Source organism: Prionailurus bengalensis, chromosome A2 (assembly GCF_016509475.1).
Source record: "Prionailurus bengalensis isolate Pbe53 chromosome A2, Fcat_Pben_1.1_paternal_pri, whole genome shotgun sequence".
In the NCBI taxonomy this organism is placed as follows: Eukaryota; Metazoa; Chordata; class Mammalia; order Carnivora; family Felidae; genus Prionailurus; species Prionailurus bengalensis.
Window position 1 is genome coordinate 86,489,630 of NC_057348.1, and position 14,513 is coordinate 86,504,142.

The 14,513-nt window shown below is 34.0% G+C and overlaps 1 protein-coding gene across 8 annotated transcripts in view; it reads right to left on the reverse strand.

Moving 5' to 3' along the window:
- Positions 1-14,513, reverse strand: part of PCLO (piccolo presynaptic cytomatrix protein) — a 419,720-nt gene that overhangs the window by 125,877 nt on the left and 279,330 nt on the right. The window contains exon 10 of one of the 8 annotated variants that reach the window (XM_043588728.1): positions 1,255-1,403. The exons of the other annotated variants lie outside the window; for them this stretch is intronic. Coding sequence (XP_043444663.1) covers positions 1,270-1,403 — 134 coding nt within the window. The 3' untranslated portion in view covers positions 1,255-1,269. Of the gene's footprint in view, positions 1-1,254; positions 1,404-14,513 lie in introns of those variants that run through there. 8 annotated transcript variants of the gene reach the window in all.

Below are 14,513 nucleotides of genomic sequence, written 5' to 3' on the forward strand. Positions count from 1 at the left end.
GTGGCTCAGTCGGTTGAGCGTCCGACTTTGGATCAGGTCATGATCTCACGGTTCATGAGTTCGAGCCCCGTGTCGGGCTCTGTGCTGACAGCTTGGAGCCTGGGGCCTGTTTGGGATTCTGTGTCTCCTTCTCTCTCTGCCCCTCCCCCCACTAGTGCTCTGTCTCTCAAAAATAAATAAAATATAAGGCTGATGCTAATTTAATAAAGTAGCACAACACAACATTTCTTTAATTGTGTAAAATACATCTTATACCACTGAATTCTAATACTTAAAACACTATACAAATACATGTTATAAGCCTCAGTATCTTTGGTAAAATGAAAGTAATGTATGGCCGTGACAATACTGTGGGAAATGAAATTTTATATATAAAGAAACCACTTAAAGCACATAGTAAATTTTCAAGAATTCCTGTTGCTTTGAAATTGCTTTGACATTGTTGTGGCTGCTGCTAGTTTTTCATGTATACAATAAAGTAGCATAGAAATATTAAAATTTGTGATAAAATAGAATGATAGAAAATAAAAGACTCAGAAAGTATAACTTTTTTTTTTGCTTATTTTATAGTAGTTACATGCTAGTGGGGACATAAGAAGTTTTCTTTATATGATTTGTAATAATTTAAATGTGGACATTTTAGCATTTCTATAGCTTCACTTTGATATTTTATGTAGTAAATGCAGATAAAATAAACAAAAATACTTCTATAAAAATAAAATACCCCAGCTCAAATCTAAATTACAGAATGCAATAGAAGACCTGGTAAACTCAAGAAGGAACATGAATTTTTAACTGAAATGCTTGTATTTAAATGGTCCTTGATAAGTGATGTTTATATATTACCAATGTTTTTCAACTTTGGACAAATTTTTATCAACACAAAATCCTTTTGCCTCCCTGCTTCTATTCTATCTCAAAACATTAACAAAATGCTTCCCTAGTTAGATGCCTTGAAAATACAAGGGTTTTGCTTGAGTGAAGAGCACGGCAGGGTAGAGAGACCGGTAGTTACCAAAGAGAACACAGAAGCTTTAAAAAGGATTGTCAGAAATTACAGTAATTTCACAACAAATAAGCAGAGATGTTACTGAGGGGGTCTTACAGAGAAATCTAACTTTCAAAAATCCTTTAAAGTATGTAGGGAATATTTATAAGAAAAGAGACATCCAACGATAAAGGTAGCAAGTCATTAAGAGAAAGTATTACCTTAATAACCTTAGGATTACAATTGAAATATACCAGTCTTTTCAAATCCCTATGTATGTTTTAATTATGTGGTAAATATACTACTAGGTAGTCACTTTTAATGTTCCAGTCCAAGATGACAACAGAAGAGGCTCCTGAACTCACCTCGTCCCATGGACACACCGAATCTACAGCTACACGTGGAGCAATTCCCTCTGAAAAAAATCCAGAAACTAGCTGATGACTCCTACATAATGGGTCCATGCGAAAAAAACAAAATAAAACAAAACAAAACAAAACCCACATCAAAACATGTTTTGGCATACCTTCAACTCCTGGGAGCCATCAAGAACAAAGAAGGCAGCTCGAACAATCGTTAAGATTTGAGAGACAACCAAGAGCACAGGCCAGGCTGAATCATAATGTTTACATTTCTTTAATGTTTATTTATTTTAGAGAAACAGAGACAAAGTGCGACTGGGGGAGGGGCAGAGAGATAGGAAGACACAGAATCTGAAGCAGGCTCCATGCTCTGAGCTGTCACCAGAGAGCACTGGGTGGGGGTGGGGGGCTCGAATCCACAAACCATGAGACCGTGAACTGAGCTGAAGTTGGACGCTTAACCGACTAAGCCACCCAGGCACCCCGAATCATAATGTTTAAATCCTACGTGAAACCGTTGCATCAAGACTAGAAGACGTGATTGTTTTATCTAATGCTTAGAAACCAACACACAGAGTCAAAAAAATTGAAGAAACAGAGAAATGTGTTCCAAAAAAGAGAACTAGATAAAATTTCAGAAAAGGACCTTAATGAAATGGAGGAAAGTTATTTATTTAAAAAGTTCAAAATAATGATGTTCAATGAAGTTAGGAGAACAATACATGAACAAAGTGAAAATTTCAACAAACAGAATATATAACAAAGTATCAAAGAGAAATCAGACAACTAAAGAATAAAATATATGAACGGCAAAATTCATAGAAGGGTTTACTATCAGACCAGAGAAGTAGAGAAAAGATGGGTTAACTTGAAAACAGGGCAGTAAAAGTCACCTGAGAGGAGCAATGAGAAAAAAGAATGAAAAAGAGTGAAAATAGATTAAAGGATTCATGAGATACCATCAAAATGAAAGTCAACCTATAGAATAGGAAAGACTATTTACAAATCACATTCCTGATAAGGGGTTAATATAAAAACATAAAAACTCATATATATAGAACTCATACAACTTAGCAGCAAATAAACAATCTGATTTAAAAATATGCAGAGAAACTAAATAGACATTTTTCCAAAAAGGTATACAAATGGCCAAAAGGTACTTGAAAGGGTGCTCAACATCATGAATCATCTGGGAAATGCAAATCAAAACCAAAATGAGATAATACCACACATCTGTCAGAATAGCTATCATCAAAAAAACAAGAGATAACAAGTGTTGACAAAGATGTGGAGAAAAGAGAACCCTGGTGTACTTGCTCAAGGGAATGTAAATTGGTGACAGTCACTATAGAAAACTGTATGGAGTTTCCCCAAATATTAAAAATAGAATTATCCTATGATCCAGTGATCCCAGTTCTAAGTATATATCGGAAGGATATGAAATGGGGTATCAAAGAGATATCTGTACTCCATGTTCATTATAGCACTATTCACAATAGCCAAGATACGAAAACAACTTAAGTGTTTAGTGACAGATGACTGGATAAAGAAGATGTGAGATACACACACCCCCCCCCCCCACACACACACGGAATATTATTCAGCCTTGAGAATAAAGAAAATCCTGCCATTTGGGACAATGGGGATAGACCCTGAGGACATTAAGCTCAGTGAAATAAACCAGACAAAGACAAATACCGCACAGTATCACATATATGTGTGAGAAAAAAATTCAAACTTATAGAAACAGAGAGTGGAAAAGTGGTTGCCAGGGGCTCTGAGATGGAAAAGTTCTGAAGATCTAATATAAAACAATGTGACTATGGTTTTAACACTATACTGTACAAGTGAAATTTACTAAGAGAGTAGAAGTTAAGTGTTTTTACACACCAAAATATAAATACCTGAGGTGATGGATGTCTTAACTAGATGGGGGGGGGGGATCTTTTCACAATATATACGTAAATCAAATCACCACAGTGTGCACTTTAAATATCTCACAAATTTATAAGTCCATGGTACATCAATAAAGTTGAAATAAAACACAAATAAAATAAGCTGTGTATAAAATAAAATGAGCACATTAAGGAAAAATCTTTATATTTGGATTTAAATTTAAAGTTTAAATCTAGTTTAACCTTTATCGGTTTATTAACATGTTACATTAAAAGTTCTGGTATTTTAAAGTATTAAAAAGAAAGTTATTATTTTCATTTTAAAATATTATATGAAAATATTATGGTATTACAATTATTAGACCATTATGTTTAGACAAAATTAAAATCCTTGGTTCATTTTGACAATACCACATACTACATCTAAGCAACAAGGAAAAGCAAAATCTTGTAAGTGAACACACTATCTTATTAATAGTAGTCTTTAAATCAATGGAGTTTATTATTCACAATAAAGTTATCACAGGATAATGATGTATTGCAATTTAGTCATGCCATTCATTGGGCTGAAGAAGAAGAAAGATTATCTATATAAATATTAGTGTTAATGAAGTACTAAGGATAATGGAAAAGTTTCCAAAGGATAGTTTAATCGACTCTAATTTTATAGTTTACACATTAATTATACTCCTGAGTGAGGCTCTGAAAGTTTATTTTTATATTCTTTCACCTACTAATTTCTGTTATAAATTATCTATGTAAATATTTAGGAAAATAAGCTAACATATTAAAAACACAGTAATTTCCCTTTTGTGTCTTACCAAATGCGACATTAATGAACTTATACTTGAGTCTAAAGACCTAAAGAATATTTCATTACTTCACCATTTTCCTTTATCTCTACTAATTTTTGTACTTTATGAGAAAAACATTCCTACAAATACAACACATATAAATTGCCTTAACAGCAATCCCTACTTGACTGTGTCCAGCAGCATCAAAATGGAAGCACCACATTAATACAAAATCTAATCTGACTCTAAACCTCAGTCTACAAATTATAAACTCAACTGTTCCCATTAGCTTTTTCTAACACAGCCAATTGTTGTATAGAATCCTTTTTTCTAGTTTTAAATATATATCCTTTACATATATGAAAGATTCAAAGAGAACATTCTTTGTTACATTTCCATCAACAAAAGTTCACATTTGTCTTTTCTAATGTAATGTGAGTTAATATTAAGATAAAAATGTTACACAAAGCAAGTATAAAAGGCTATTCATACTCACATCACAGTAGAGGAGATGGGCCCCCCCCCCATTGAATTGCCCCATGACTGAAATGGCCATTGTCATGGGAAATAACAAAGACACACACACACACACACACACACACACACACACACACACACAATGTTCCATATATATATACACACACGTACATATAAAATATTATATATATGCAAAAAAGTCACAAATAAATATCAAAAGATATCGACAGTCTGGCTTTGTTTAACATCTTTCAAATAAAAGATATTTTGTATACTGATTTTATTAAGGACACATAGGGTTTCCTCTTCCTGAAATACTTCAAAAATAATGTCCACCAAGAAAATTTCCCAGGACTGCCACACTACAAAAATCATGTTTTGTTCATTCAATAACACGTGGATTTTTTTCTTTATTTTAGCTTATATAAGGCAAATGCAAAATTATAATCATAAAGGTAAAATCTGAGGGGGTTTGCATGATACTTCTATAAAAGGAAATAAAAAAACTTAATTCATTTAGCAGTACTTCCAAAATGAAGTAATTATTTGATATGAAATTGGATGTTACAAATTAGAAGATTGGGTCAATTTATAGATATGGCCTTAATGCTTACTTGTTTAGATACTGATCTTAGGATGACAGCCTAGGACTGGGAGCGGGGTCATTTACTATGTATGTTAAAGAAAATTGTTGTATTGGGAGACACTCATGTAACCCTATCACTATTGGTGGAAATAAAATAGTTTAAACTCATAATACTGTAATGCTATGATGACCTTTCCAAAATAAGTGCCAGTTTTATTTAATAAAAGGTAAGTAGGAAGAAGAATACTATTGTAATTAAACACTTATGAATAAGTGTTCCTTCTGTACTTCTGGAGGTACTATAAGATTGTGGAAGACATATTCTTTTTTTTTTTTTTCAATATATGAAATTTATTGTCAAATTGGTTTCCATACAACACCCAGTGCTCATCCCAAAAGGGCCCTCCTCAATACCCATCACCCACTCTCCCCTCCCTCCCAACCCCCATCAACCCTCAGTTTGTTCTCAGTTTTTAACAGTCTCTTATGCTTTGGCTCTCTCCCACTCTAACCTCTTTTTTTTTTCTTCCCCTCCCCCATGGGTTTCTGTTAAGTTTCTCAAGATCCACATAAGAGTGAAACCATATGGTATCTGTCTTTCTCTGTACGGCTTATTTCACTTAGCATCACACTCTCCAGTTCCATCCACATTGCTACAAAAGGCCATATTTCATTCTTTCTCATTGCCACGTAGTATTCCATTGTGTATATAAACCACAATTTCTTTATCCATTCATCAGTTGATGGACATTTAGGCTCTTTCCATAATTTGGCTATTGTTGAGAGTGCTGCTATAAACATTGGGGTACAAGTGCCCCTATGCATCAGTACTCCTGTATCCCTTGGGTAAATTCCTAGCAGTGCTATTGCTGGGTCATAGGGTAGGTCTATTTTTAATTTTCTGAGGAACCTCCACACTGCTTTCCAGAGTGGCTACACCAATTTGCATTCCCACCAACAGTGCAAGAGGGTTCCCGTTTCTTGTGGAAGACATATTCTATCTTGACTCCCAATAAGTCACTTTGAATGTAGGAGGAACATGTGACTTGGTTCTAACCAGTAGGAGCTGACAAAGGTAATGTGATAGTCACTACCATGATTTTATTCCCTTAGCCCATTAAGACGACAGTTTTCTGCTGGCCCTGAAGAGGGCCCATGTGTGAGAGGGTAACAGAGGGAACCACAGGGCAAGATGCTCAAGAGTCTCTAGTTGCTGAGAGTGGCTTGGCTGACAGCCAGGGAGCAAAGGGGAGCCTAGCCCCATAATGGGAGTAACTGAATTGTGCCAATAACTGCGCTTGCTAGCTTGAAAGACTATCCCCAAGTTCCAGAACAGAATGCAGCCTTGCCAACACGTAGACTGCAGCATTCTGAGATCCTGACCAGAGATTCCAGTTAAGCTGTGCCTGGATTTCTTGACCCAAGAAAACTGTGAGATACTAAATGTGTGCTGTTTTAAGTCATTAAAGTTGTGGTAATTTGTTACATGTCAATAGAAAATACAAAGATAAAAGTGGTTTTCTGTGCACACAATATATATAGACATTATCCTGGTAGCAAAACTTGGGAGACATTTGTGCTTATAGTAGTTACCACAGTGACTGAGCAATAACAGAAGGTAGGAATGAAAGGGAAGATAGGGCAAAAAATCACCTTTTTTTCCCTGCATAAACAGAGGAAGAGCTCAGTTCTGCAAAGCTGAGATTCTGGTATAAAATGTGTAGTAAGCATACAGTATCTAGGCAACACTCAATATACAACTGAATGAATATTGAATGGATAAATACTAAAATACACATTTTTCTCCAGGTCAGTCTAATGCATCAATGATAAGAGTGTTAACAACAATATAATTGTATTCTATTCTATTCTTAGAAAATGCCTTAAAATTACATCATCCCAGTGGATCTTAAAATAAAAAGAAAAAAAACAAAGCCCCCTCTGTTTATACATGAGGAAAATGAGGCTTTGCCAGGCTGAATGCTCATGGCAACACCTGGTAATATGGCAAAGCTAGAAGGAAGCCCAAGTAAGTGACCAGCAACGCATCTCCTGCCTGGTTAGCACCTGGTTTAGAATCAGAAGGGATGGATTTGAGAGCAGCACACCCAACACCTCCTTACCCTGTTCAGTTGTAGAGAGGAGAGTGATGGGAAGGATTGCAATTAGGCTTTTAAGAGAAGAAACCATCAGGATAGAGGAAATGTGTTGGGAACCAACATTTCTCAGTCAAGACTAAGGAGAGGAAATGTTTTGGCTTAGGTGGCCACAGATCATAGCATACCATTTAATCTGTAGCTGGGATTGATTAAATTGATCACTTGATGTTTTGTTTCGTCTACGATAATTTTTATTTTTCTACTGATGCATAAAAGTTGATGCCATGCTTATATCTTTATCATATATCACAAAGATGAAATTGTTACTTTTTTAGCATTACAGTTTTAATCATGTTTGTATTTTCACATCTATATACAAATATGAACTGCATATACTGCTGTTAAATGAATAAGTAGTTGGATTAACACTCCTATCTTGCTATGCAACTCTAAAAAGAACAAAGTTCCTACAAGCCTGGTAGCATAATAATTGTTATAATTACTACTATTTGGGGGAAGAACTGAGAAACTGATTAGGTGAGAAAAGTTCTGAATTTGATGAGTCACTTTAGACATATAAATAAAATCTAGGTGTCCAGATTATTATTTCGCTATAGTCTAAACCTGTTCTCATCCAAATCAATTTGCTATTGGTGAAGAAAGTGTTCGAGGTAGTTCAACAGCTTCTATTTTCCAGTATCTATCAGGAGATACTTTCCATTAAAGAGTGAAATAATACAATTTGTTTGGTTATTTTCATTTCTCTATTTTAAACATTGTTACTACTACCTGGAAAGGACAAGGAATGTTACACGTTGCTAGGTGACCAGCTATGAATAGTCCAACATTCCAGTGAGATTGTGCTTTAAACAAAAAGAGAGCTGCTCTTATTTTCAGCCAATGTTCTACTACATCAGATATGTTGAACTTTTAACTATCAGATGTCTCAAAATATATGACTTTGAAGTGATGAATTCTGTTTGGTTTCTGTATGCCATGCCGATATTGTTTTATATTTAATACATTATTTGATTATTCTCAAACTCTTTAGTATCATCTTCAGAGATAGAGGCAAATAGAAACAACTAACATTTCAAGAATTTTGTCTGTGTGTCTTACACTTTTTTTACATTAAAAATTATTTCTGGGGTGCCTGGGTGGCTCAGTCAGTTAAGTGTCAGAATTGGTCTCAGGTCATGATCTCAAGATTCACAAGTTTGAGGCCCGCGTTAGGCTCTGTGCTGATAGCTCAGAGTCTGGAGCCTGCTTCAGGTTTTGTGTCTCCCTCTCTCCGCCCCTCTCCTGCTCATGCTCTGTCTCTGTCTGTCTCCCAAAAATAAATAAAAACATTTAAAAAGTAAAAAAAAAAAGAAAATATTTCCACAACTTTTTATGTTATGTACTAGCCATAACATTTCAGGACAACGAAGCTAAGATGAAGGAAATTTAGACACTTACCTAGGTTGTCCAGCATGTAAAGAACTTAAGATTGGAGCCTATTTTTTTCCCATGACTACTTCTACATCCTTGTTCTTTCTATATAGTTTTTCTCATTACTCTATTTGTCAAGAAGATATTCCAGGAGATCAGTATAAATCCTTATTCTTTTCAATGAATCTCATTTCTTATTGCCCAATTTTCCATGGCCAATTCATACATTTTGGATTTACAACCTTAAATTTCACATTAACATTACCATTTGTCCTCCTCTCCTGGAGGTTAAATATCTGGAAAGTCTTCACACTCACCTCATGGCATCAATCATTAATCCCTTTAAACTTAATCTTATTAAAGATGCATAGAAAAATGTGCTAACCTATCTCCAGTTAGAAGCAAAGTACTTCCTTAGCAGGAACAGAATTGCACAAGCAATATTTATCTTGATAGATATCAGGAGGAGTGATTATTTTCATGTGGAACTGGCCTTGAAAAGAAGCATTCCTTTGTTACTGGGAAAATGAATGCAAGCTTTCATTAAAATTTACCAGAGGGGGCGCCTGGGTGGCGCAGTCGGTTAAGTGTCCGACTTCAGCCAGGTTACGATCTTGCGGTCCGTGAGTTCGAGCCCCGCGTCAGGCTCTGGGCTGATGGCTCAGAGCCTGGAACCTGTTTCCGATTCTGTGTCTCCCTCTCTCTCTGCCCCTCCCCCGTTCATGCTCTGTCTCTCTCTGTCCCAAAAATAAATAAACGTTGAAAAAAAAAATTTAAAAAAAAAATAAATAAATAAAATAAAATTTACCAGAAAGAAATTGTGATTTTAGAAGAGATTCCACCTGATCTACATTTCACTTCTGTAAGTTTATACTCAGTTTATCCCTAAAAATAATTTGAGAGGCTTACAATGAGAAACTGTATCATATATAATTGCACTCTTAAAATGAGAAACTGTGTCATATATAACTATACTCTTAAAATGAGAATAAAAGTGAGGAAATTCTCCTGAATTGGAAAGGAGACATTTCTGTGTCAAGGCCCACCTTGTAGAATCTGTTCAAGTTCCAGCAGTTAGGATGGAACATACATGTTTTTGGATTGACAGTTACACTTTCTCTCATAACTCTCGTCTCTGTAATCCACTATTATTTGAAAAAAACATAAAATTAAGTTTAACTAGCTGTGTTGGCTTTTAAAGCTATTCTTAAACACTTCTGATCAGCTTTTTAAAATGTTAGGCCAAAAAATCTCTTCCAGTAAGTATTAACAAAGGGGAGGCGAGGAAGGAACTCTAAGGCAGGGATAGGGCAGAGTCCCTGATTTCTCATTACAATCAGTTGTCAATATTCTTGAGGAACAAAGCAAGGATGTCTGCTCTCACTATTCTGTTCAACACTGTACACAAAGTTTTAGCAAGTGCAATAAAGAAAAAAATTCAATTAACTATTCTAGTTGGGAAAGGAAGAAATAAAGCTGTCTTTATTTGCAGATGACATGAACTTGCATCCTCAGAAAATCTCAAGGATTCCACACAAGAAAACTAATAGAACTAAAAACAACATTAGTGAGATTATAAGATAAAAGGTCAATATACAAAAATAAATTGTATTTCTATAAAACTGCAATGAATAGTCCAAAATTGAAGTTAAGAAATAACACCATTTATAAGAGCAACAAAAACAATAAAATAATTGGGACATATTTAACAAAAGAAATGCTAGTCTTCTACACCAAAAACTATAAAACTTTACTGAAAAATATTAGAGAAGATCCAAGTAAATGAAGAAATATTACATGTTCATGGATGAAATGGCTCAATGAAATAGATAGCAGTTCTCTCCAAATTGATCTATAATTTCAGTGCAACCCCTATCATAATCCCAGCAGGCTGATACTAAAATATTATTAAAATTAAAAAGATCTACAATAGCCAAAACAATTTTGGAAAGGGGGACTTATATTACCAGAGTTCAAAACTTAATAAAACACAGTAATAAACAATAAAGTATACTAGTGGTGAAATAACAGTTAGTCACATGGTCAAAGAGAATAGAACTGAGTAACCAAAAATAAATCCTTGCATTAATGGTGATTGTTTTTGACAAAACGTGCCAAAGCTATTCAATGGGGGGATTTTCTTTAAGGTACTTACACAAATAGATATCCATTTATGCTTAAAAAAAAAAAAAAAGAACGTGGACTTCTGCCTCACACCATATACCAAAATCAACACAAAATAGGTCATAAAACTAAATGTATAATGCTTCTGGTATAAAAAAATAAGAGAAAAATCTTTGTGACCTTGGGATAGTTCTTAATACTCTATCAAGAGCTCAGCCTGGTCGGTACAGGAAAAAACATATTGATAAATTTAATTCCAATAAAATGGAATTCATAAAATATATAAAGAATTCATACAACTCAGTAAGAAGACAAACAACCCAAATGAGTACAGTATGTGAACAGACATTTCACCAAAGAAGAGACAGGCATTGTTTATAACCACCTGAAATATGCTCAATACCATAGGTCATTAGGAAATCGGAAGTCAAAACAAAGAGTTCTTATCCACACCCACCCCAAAAGGTAAACATTATCAAGTGTTGGCAATGACATGGAGAACGTGGAACCCTCAGCCGTTGCTGGCAAGAACATAGTATGGTATATTCATTTTGGAAAACGATTTGCCAGTTTCTTGAATAGTTAAAAAGAAACTTACCATAGAACCCAACAATTCCTCTTCTAGGAAACCATTAAAAAAATATCATATGGTTAAACTCAAACTTGTATGCAAATATTTGAAACTGGGAAAAATTCAATGGATAAAAAAAAAGGGAGAATATCCAAACAATGCAATGCTATTTAGCTATAGAAAGATCAAACGACTGATACATGTGATAAAATAGATAAACTGCAAAATGTTGGTAAGTGAAAGGAGCCAGACACCAAAACTGCATAGTATATGATTCAATTTATATGAAATGCCCAGAAAGGGCAAACTTAGATACTGAATGTAAATCTCCTGCCTGTGGCTGGAGCGTTGAAGGTGGATATTGCTAGCCGGCTCAAGGGAACTTTTTGTAATGACTGAAATGTCCTAACACAAGACTGTGGTGACGGTCACAACACTCCCTAAATACACTAAAAGTAATTGATTTGTACACTTGTGCATTTGTACACTTACAAATGTGTACACACTTACAATGTGTACACTTACATAAATTATGCCTTATTAAAGCTGTTTAAATAATAATAAAAAACCTATCCATATTTGGTATTGCTACCATCTCAGATCCAAGGAGACCTGTTACATTTGTCTCTTGTTTCTAAAAGCTCATAAAGATGGTAGACTAACGAAGAAGAGAAGATGAGCCACGATTTTCACTGAAGATAGTGCTGTCTTTTGAACCTAAACATATTTAGTGTTCTTCACTAGTACACTTGCTAATTAGTCTTTCTAGCCGTGCAGATGTAGCCAATCCATTATGGAACTATACATAAGCAAATTATCTTTTTTGAAATCAGAAGAATTTCTTTGGCTTGTTTGAAACAGCTGTGTTTCTAGAGCCATAAGATGGCTTTAAATAAAAAAGAGAGACTCATTTCTTTAGCGTTACATTTTCTCCGTTTTTTTCCTGATAATTTCTAAGAGAAGGGGAAATAACATTTGTTGAGTGTATAGTAAGTACAGGATTTTGTGCTGGGTTCATTTGAAATTATGTGAGACACATAGAGTTGGTCTTATTTTACAGATGAGCAAATTTATTCTCAAAATTTAAATAAGCAATAGAGTTGAACTCTAACTCAGGTCTTTCTTCTAAAATTCACTATCTATTCTCTTCATTTTGTTGCCTTGTGTTTGGCTGAATAAAGACTTTCAAAACCATTATACAGTTGTTGATCAGCACCTATATCTGTGAAGTTTACAGTTAATAAAGGATCTATTTTCTAAAAATTACAGATCATTTAATAGAAGATTGTATGCATGTATTTCTCTGTGCAAACATCACAAAAATATAAATAATGATGCATATATATACATGTGTGGACACACATATATGTATGTATAGGTATGAACGATAAAAGTTTTATAAATTCCATGACTTTGTCTCAGTTGTTCCTAAAATTCTATTGTAATAATTACTTGCATTTCAGATTTTACTACCAAATTATGAGAACATTTTAGATAATAGTCTGTGTTGTATTCATTCTATTACCCTTGCAATGAACACAATGTAAATCACACCAGGGGTGTTCTATCAGTAAATATTAACAAATAACTAAAAGTGTATCTAACATGAGATATAAAAACATTTGCAAAATATGTTTTATGTTGCATGAGTTTTTATAGGAAGAACAAAAACTTATTTATAATTTTTTAAAATCTATATAAATATCATTAGAGTAATGGTTCTCAAACATTTTGGTTTTAATGAGCCATTTATACTCTTTGATATTACTGAGGACCTCAAAGAGATTTTGGTCCTATAAATTCCAGCTCTATATATTTTCTGTATTATAAATTAAAAGTGAGAGTTTAAAACATTAATGAATATAAACTAATAAACTCATTCTATGTTAAAATAATGACATTTTTGGTAAAAAAATGACTGTATTTTAAAAATGGGACACTTAAGAGATGGGTGGTATTGCTTTACATTATTACAAATATGCCTAATATTGAGCTAACTGGAATACAGGTAAATTCTCATATTTGCTCTGTATACGGTCTGTTGTGATGCACACATCATGTAACCTCTAGAAAAAACTCTACTGCATATTCACAAGGAAATGAGAGTGCAAAGGCAAGTGTTTCTCAGAATTTACTATGAAAATAGTTTTGACTTTGTGGATTTCATGAAAGAATCTTGGGAACCATGAGAGTTTCCTGCTCATACTTTGGGAAACACATGGGAGAAACAATGAAAAAAAACAAAACAAAACAAAACAAAAAAACAAAAAAACAAAACAAAAAACCCCATACACTTTCTATTCTGGTCTCCTATTTTGAAATTATTTTTTATTACAAAAAATAAAGATATATTTTCTCTTTTTATGAGGTATACCTGTTTTGTATAATTCTTATAAAATATTTTAATGCTACTTCCAGTTAGAATGGTTTATTAAACTCTTATAGAAGATACACAGTACTTCTACTTTCAATGAGTTTCTATAATCAAGATGAAAATGCACTCATGGCCATTTGGCCCTCTGTTTGGGAGAACAGATACACTACTGTTCTCTTCACTCTTTTCTTGCTTACAACCTCATCTTATTTATAAAGGCATTTAAATTGTTAGTTTAGATAGCTTTTTCACCACTGATGAAGCTACTGGCCATTGCTCTTTTTCTCTAAATATGAAAAACAAACAGAAACTTAACATTTTTTTTTATTATGGAAAACTGCATGCACATAAAACAAATACTGGAGGCCAATAATAAAACCCAGGGTGGTCAGTCTTCTAGCTCCAACCATTACCAAACCACAGTCAATATTTTTTCATCTATTCCTTCATCATTCTCCATGCAACTAATTTTGAAAGAAATCCCAAATATTGTTTCTTCTGGAGACATTTTAGTATGTATCTCAAAAAAATATGCCCTTAACATTAACATAAAAATGGTACAACATAGCTAAAAAATGACAGTAAATCCTTAATATCACCAAAAGTTTAGTCAAGCAAAACAGGCTTTTTTGGTTGAGTGGCAAACAGCAAGCAGAGAGATTAGCCTCTCTGATTAGCACAAATGCTCTGCCTAAGGGCTTGCCTGCCACTGGCTTAGACCTTCTGGGCATTGTTTGCTAAAGAAGTCATTTCTCACTCCAGTTGTGCATATACCTGTACTTAAATCCCTTTGAGGTACTGAGGACTTAACT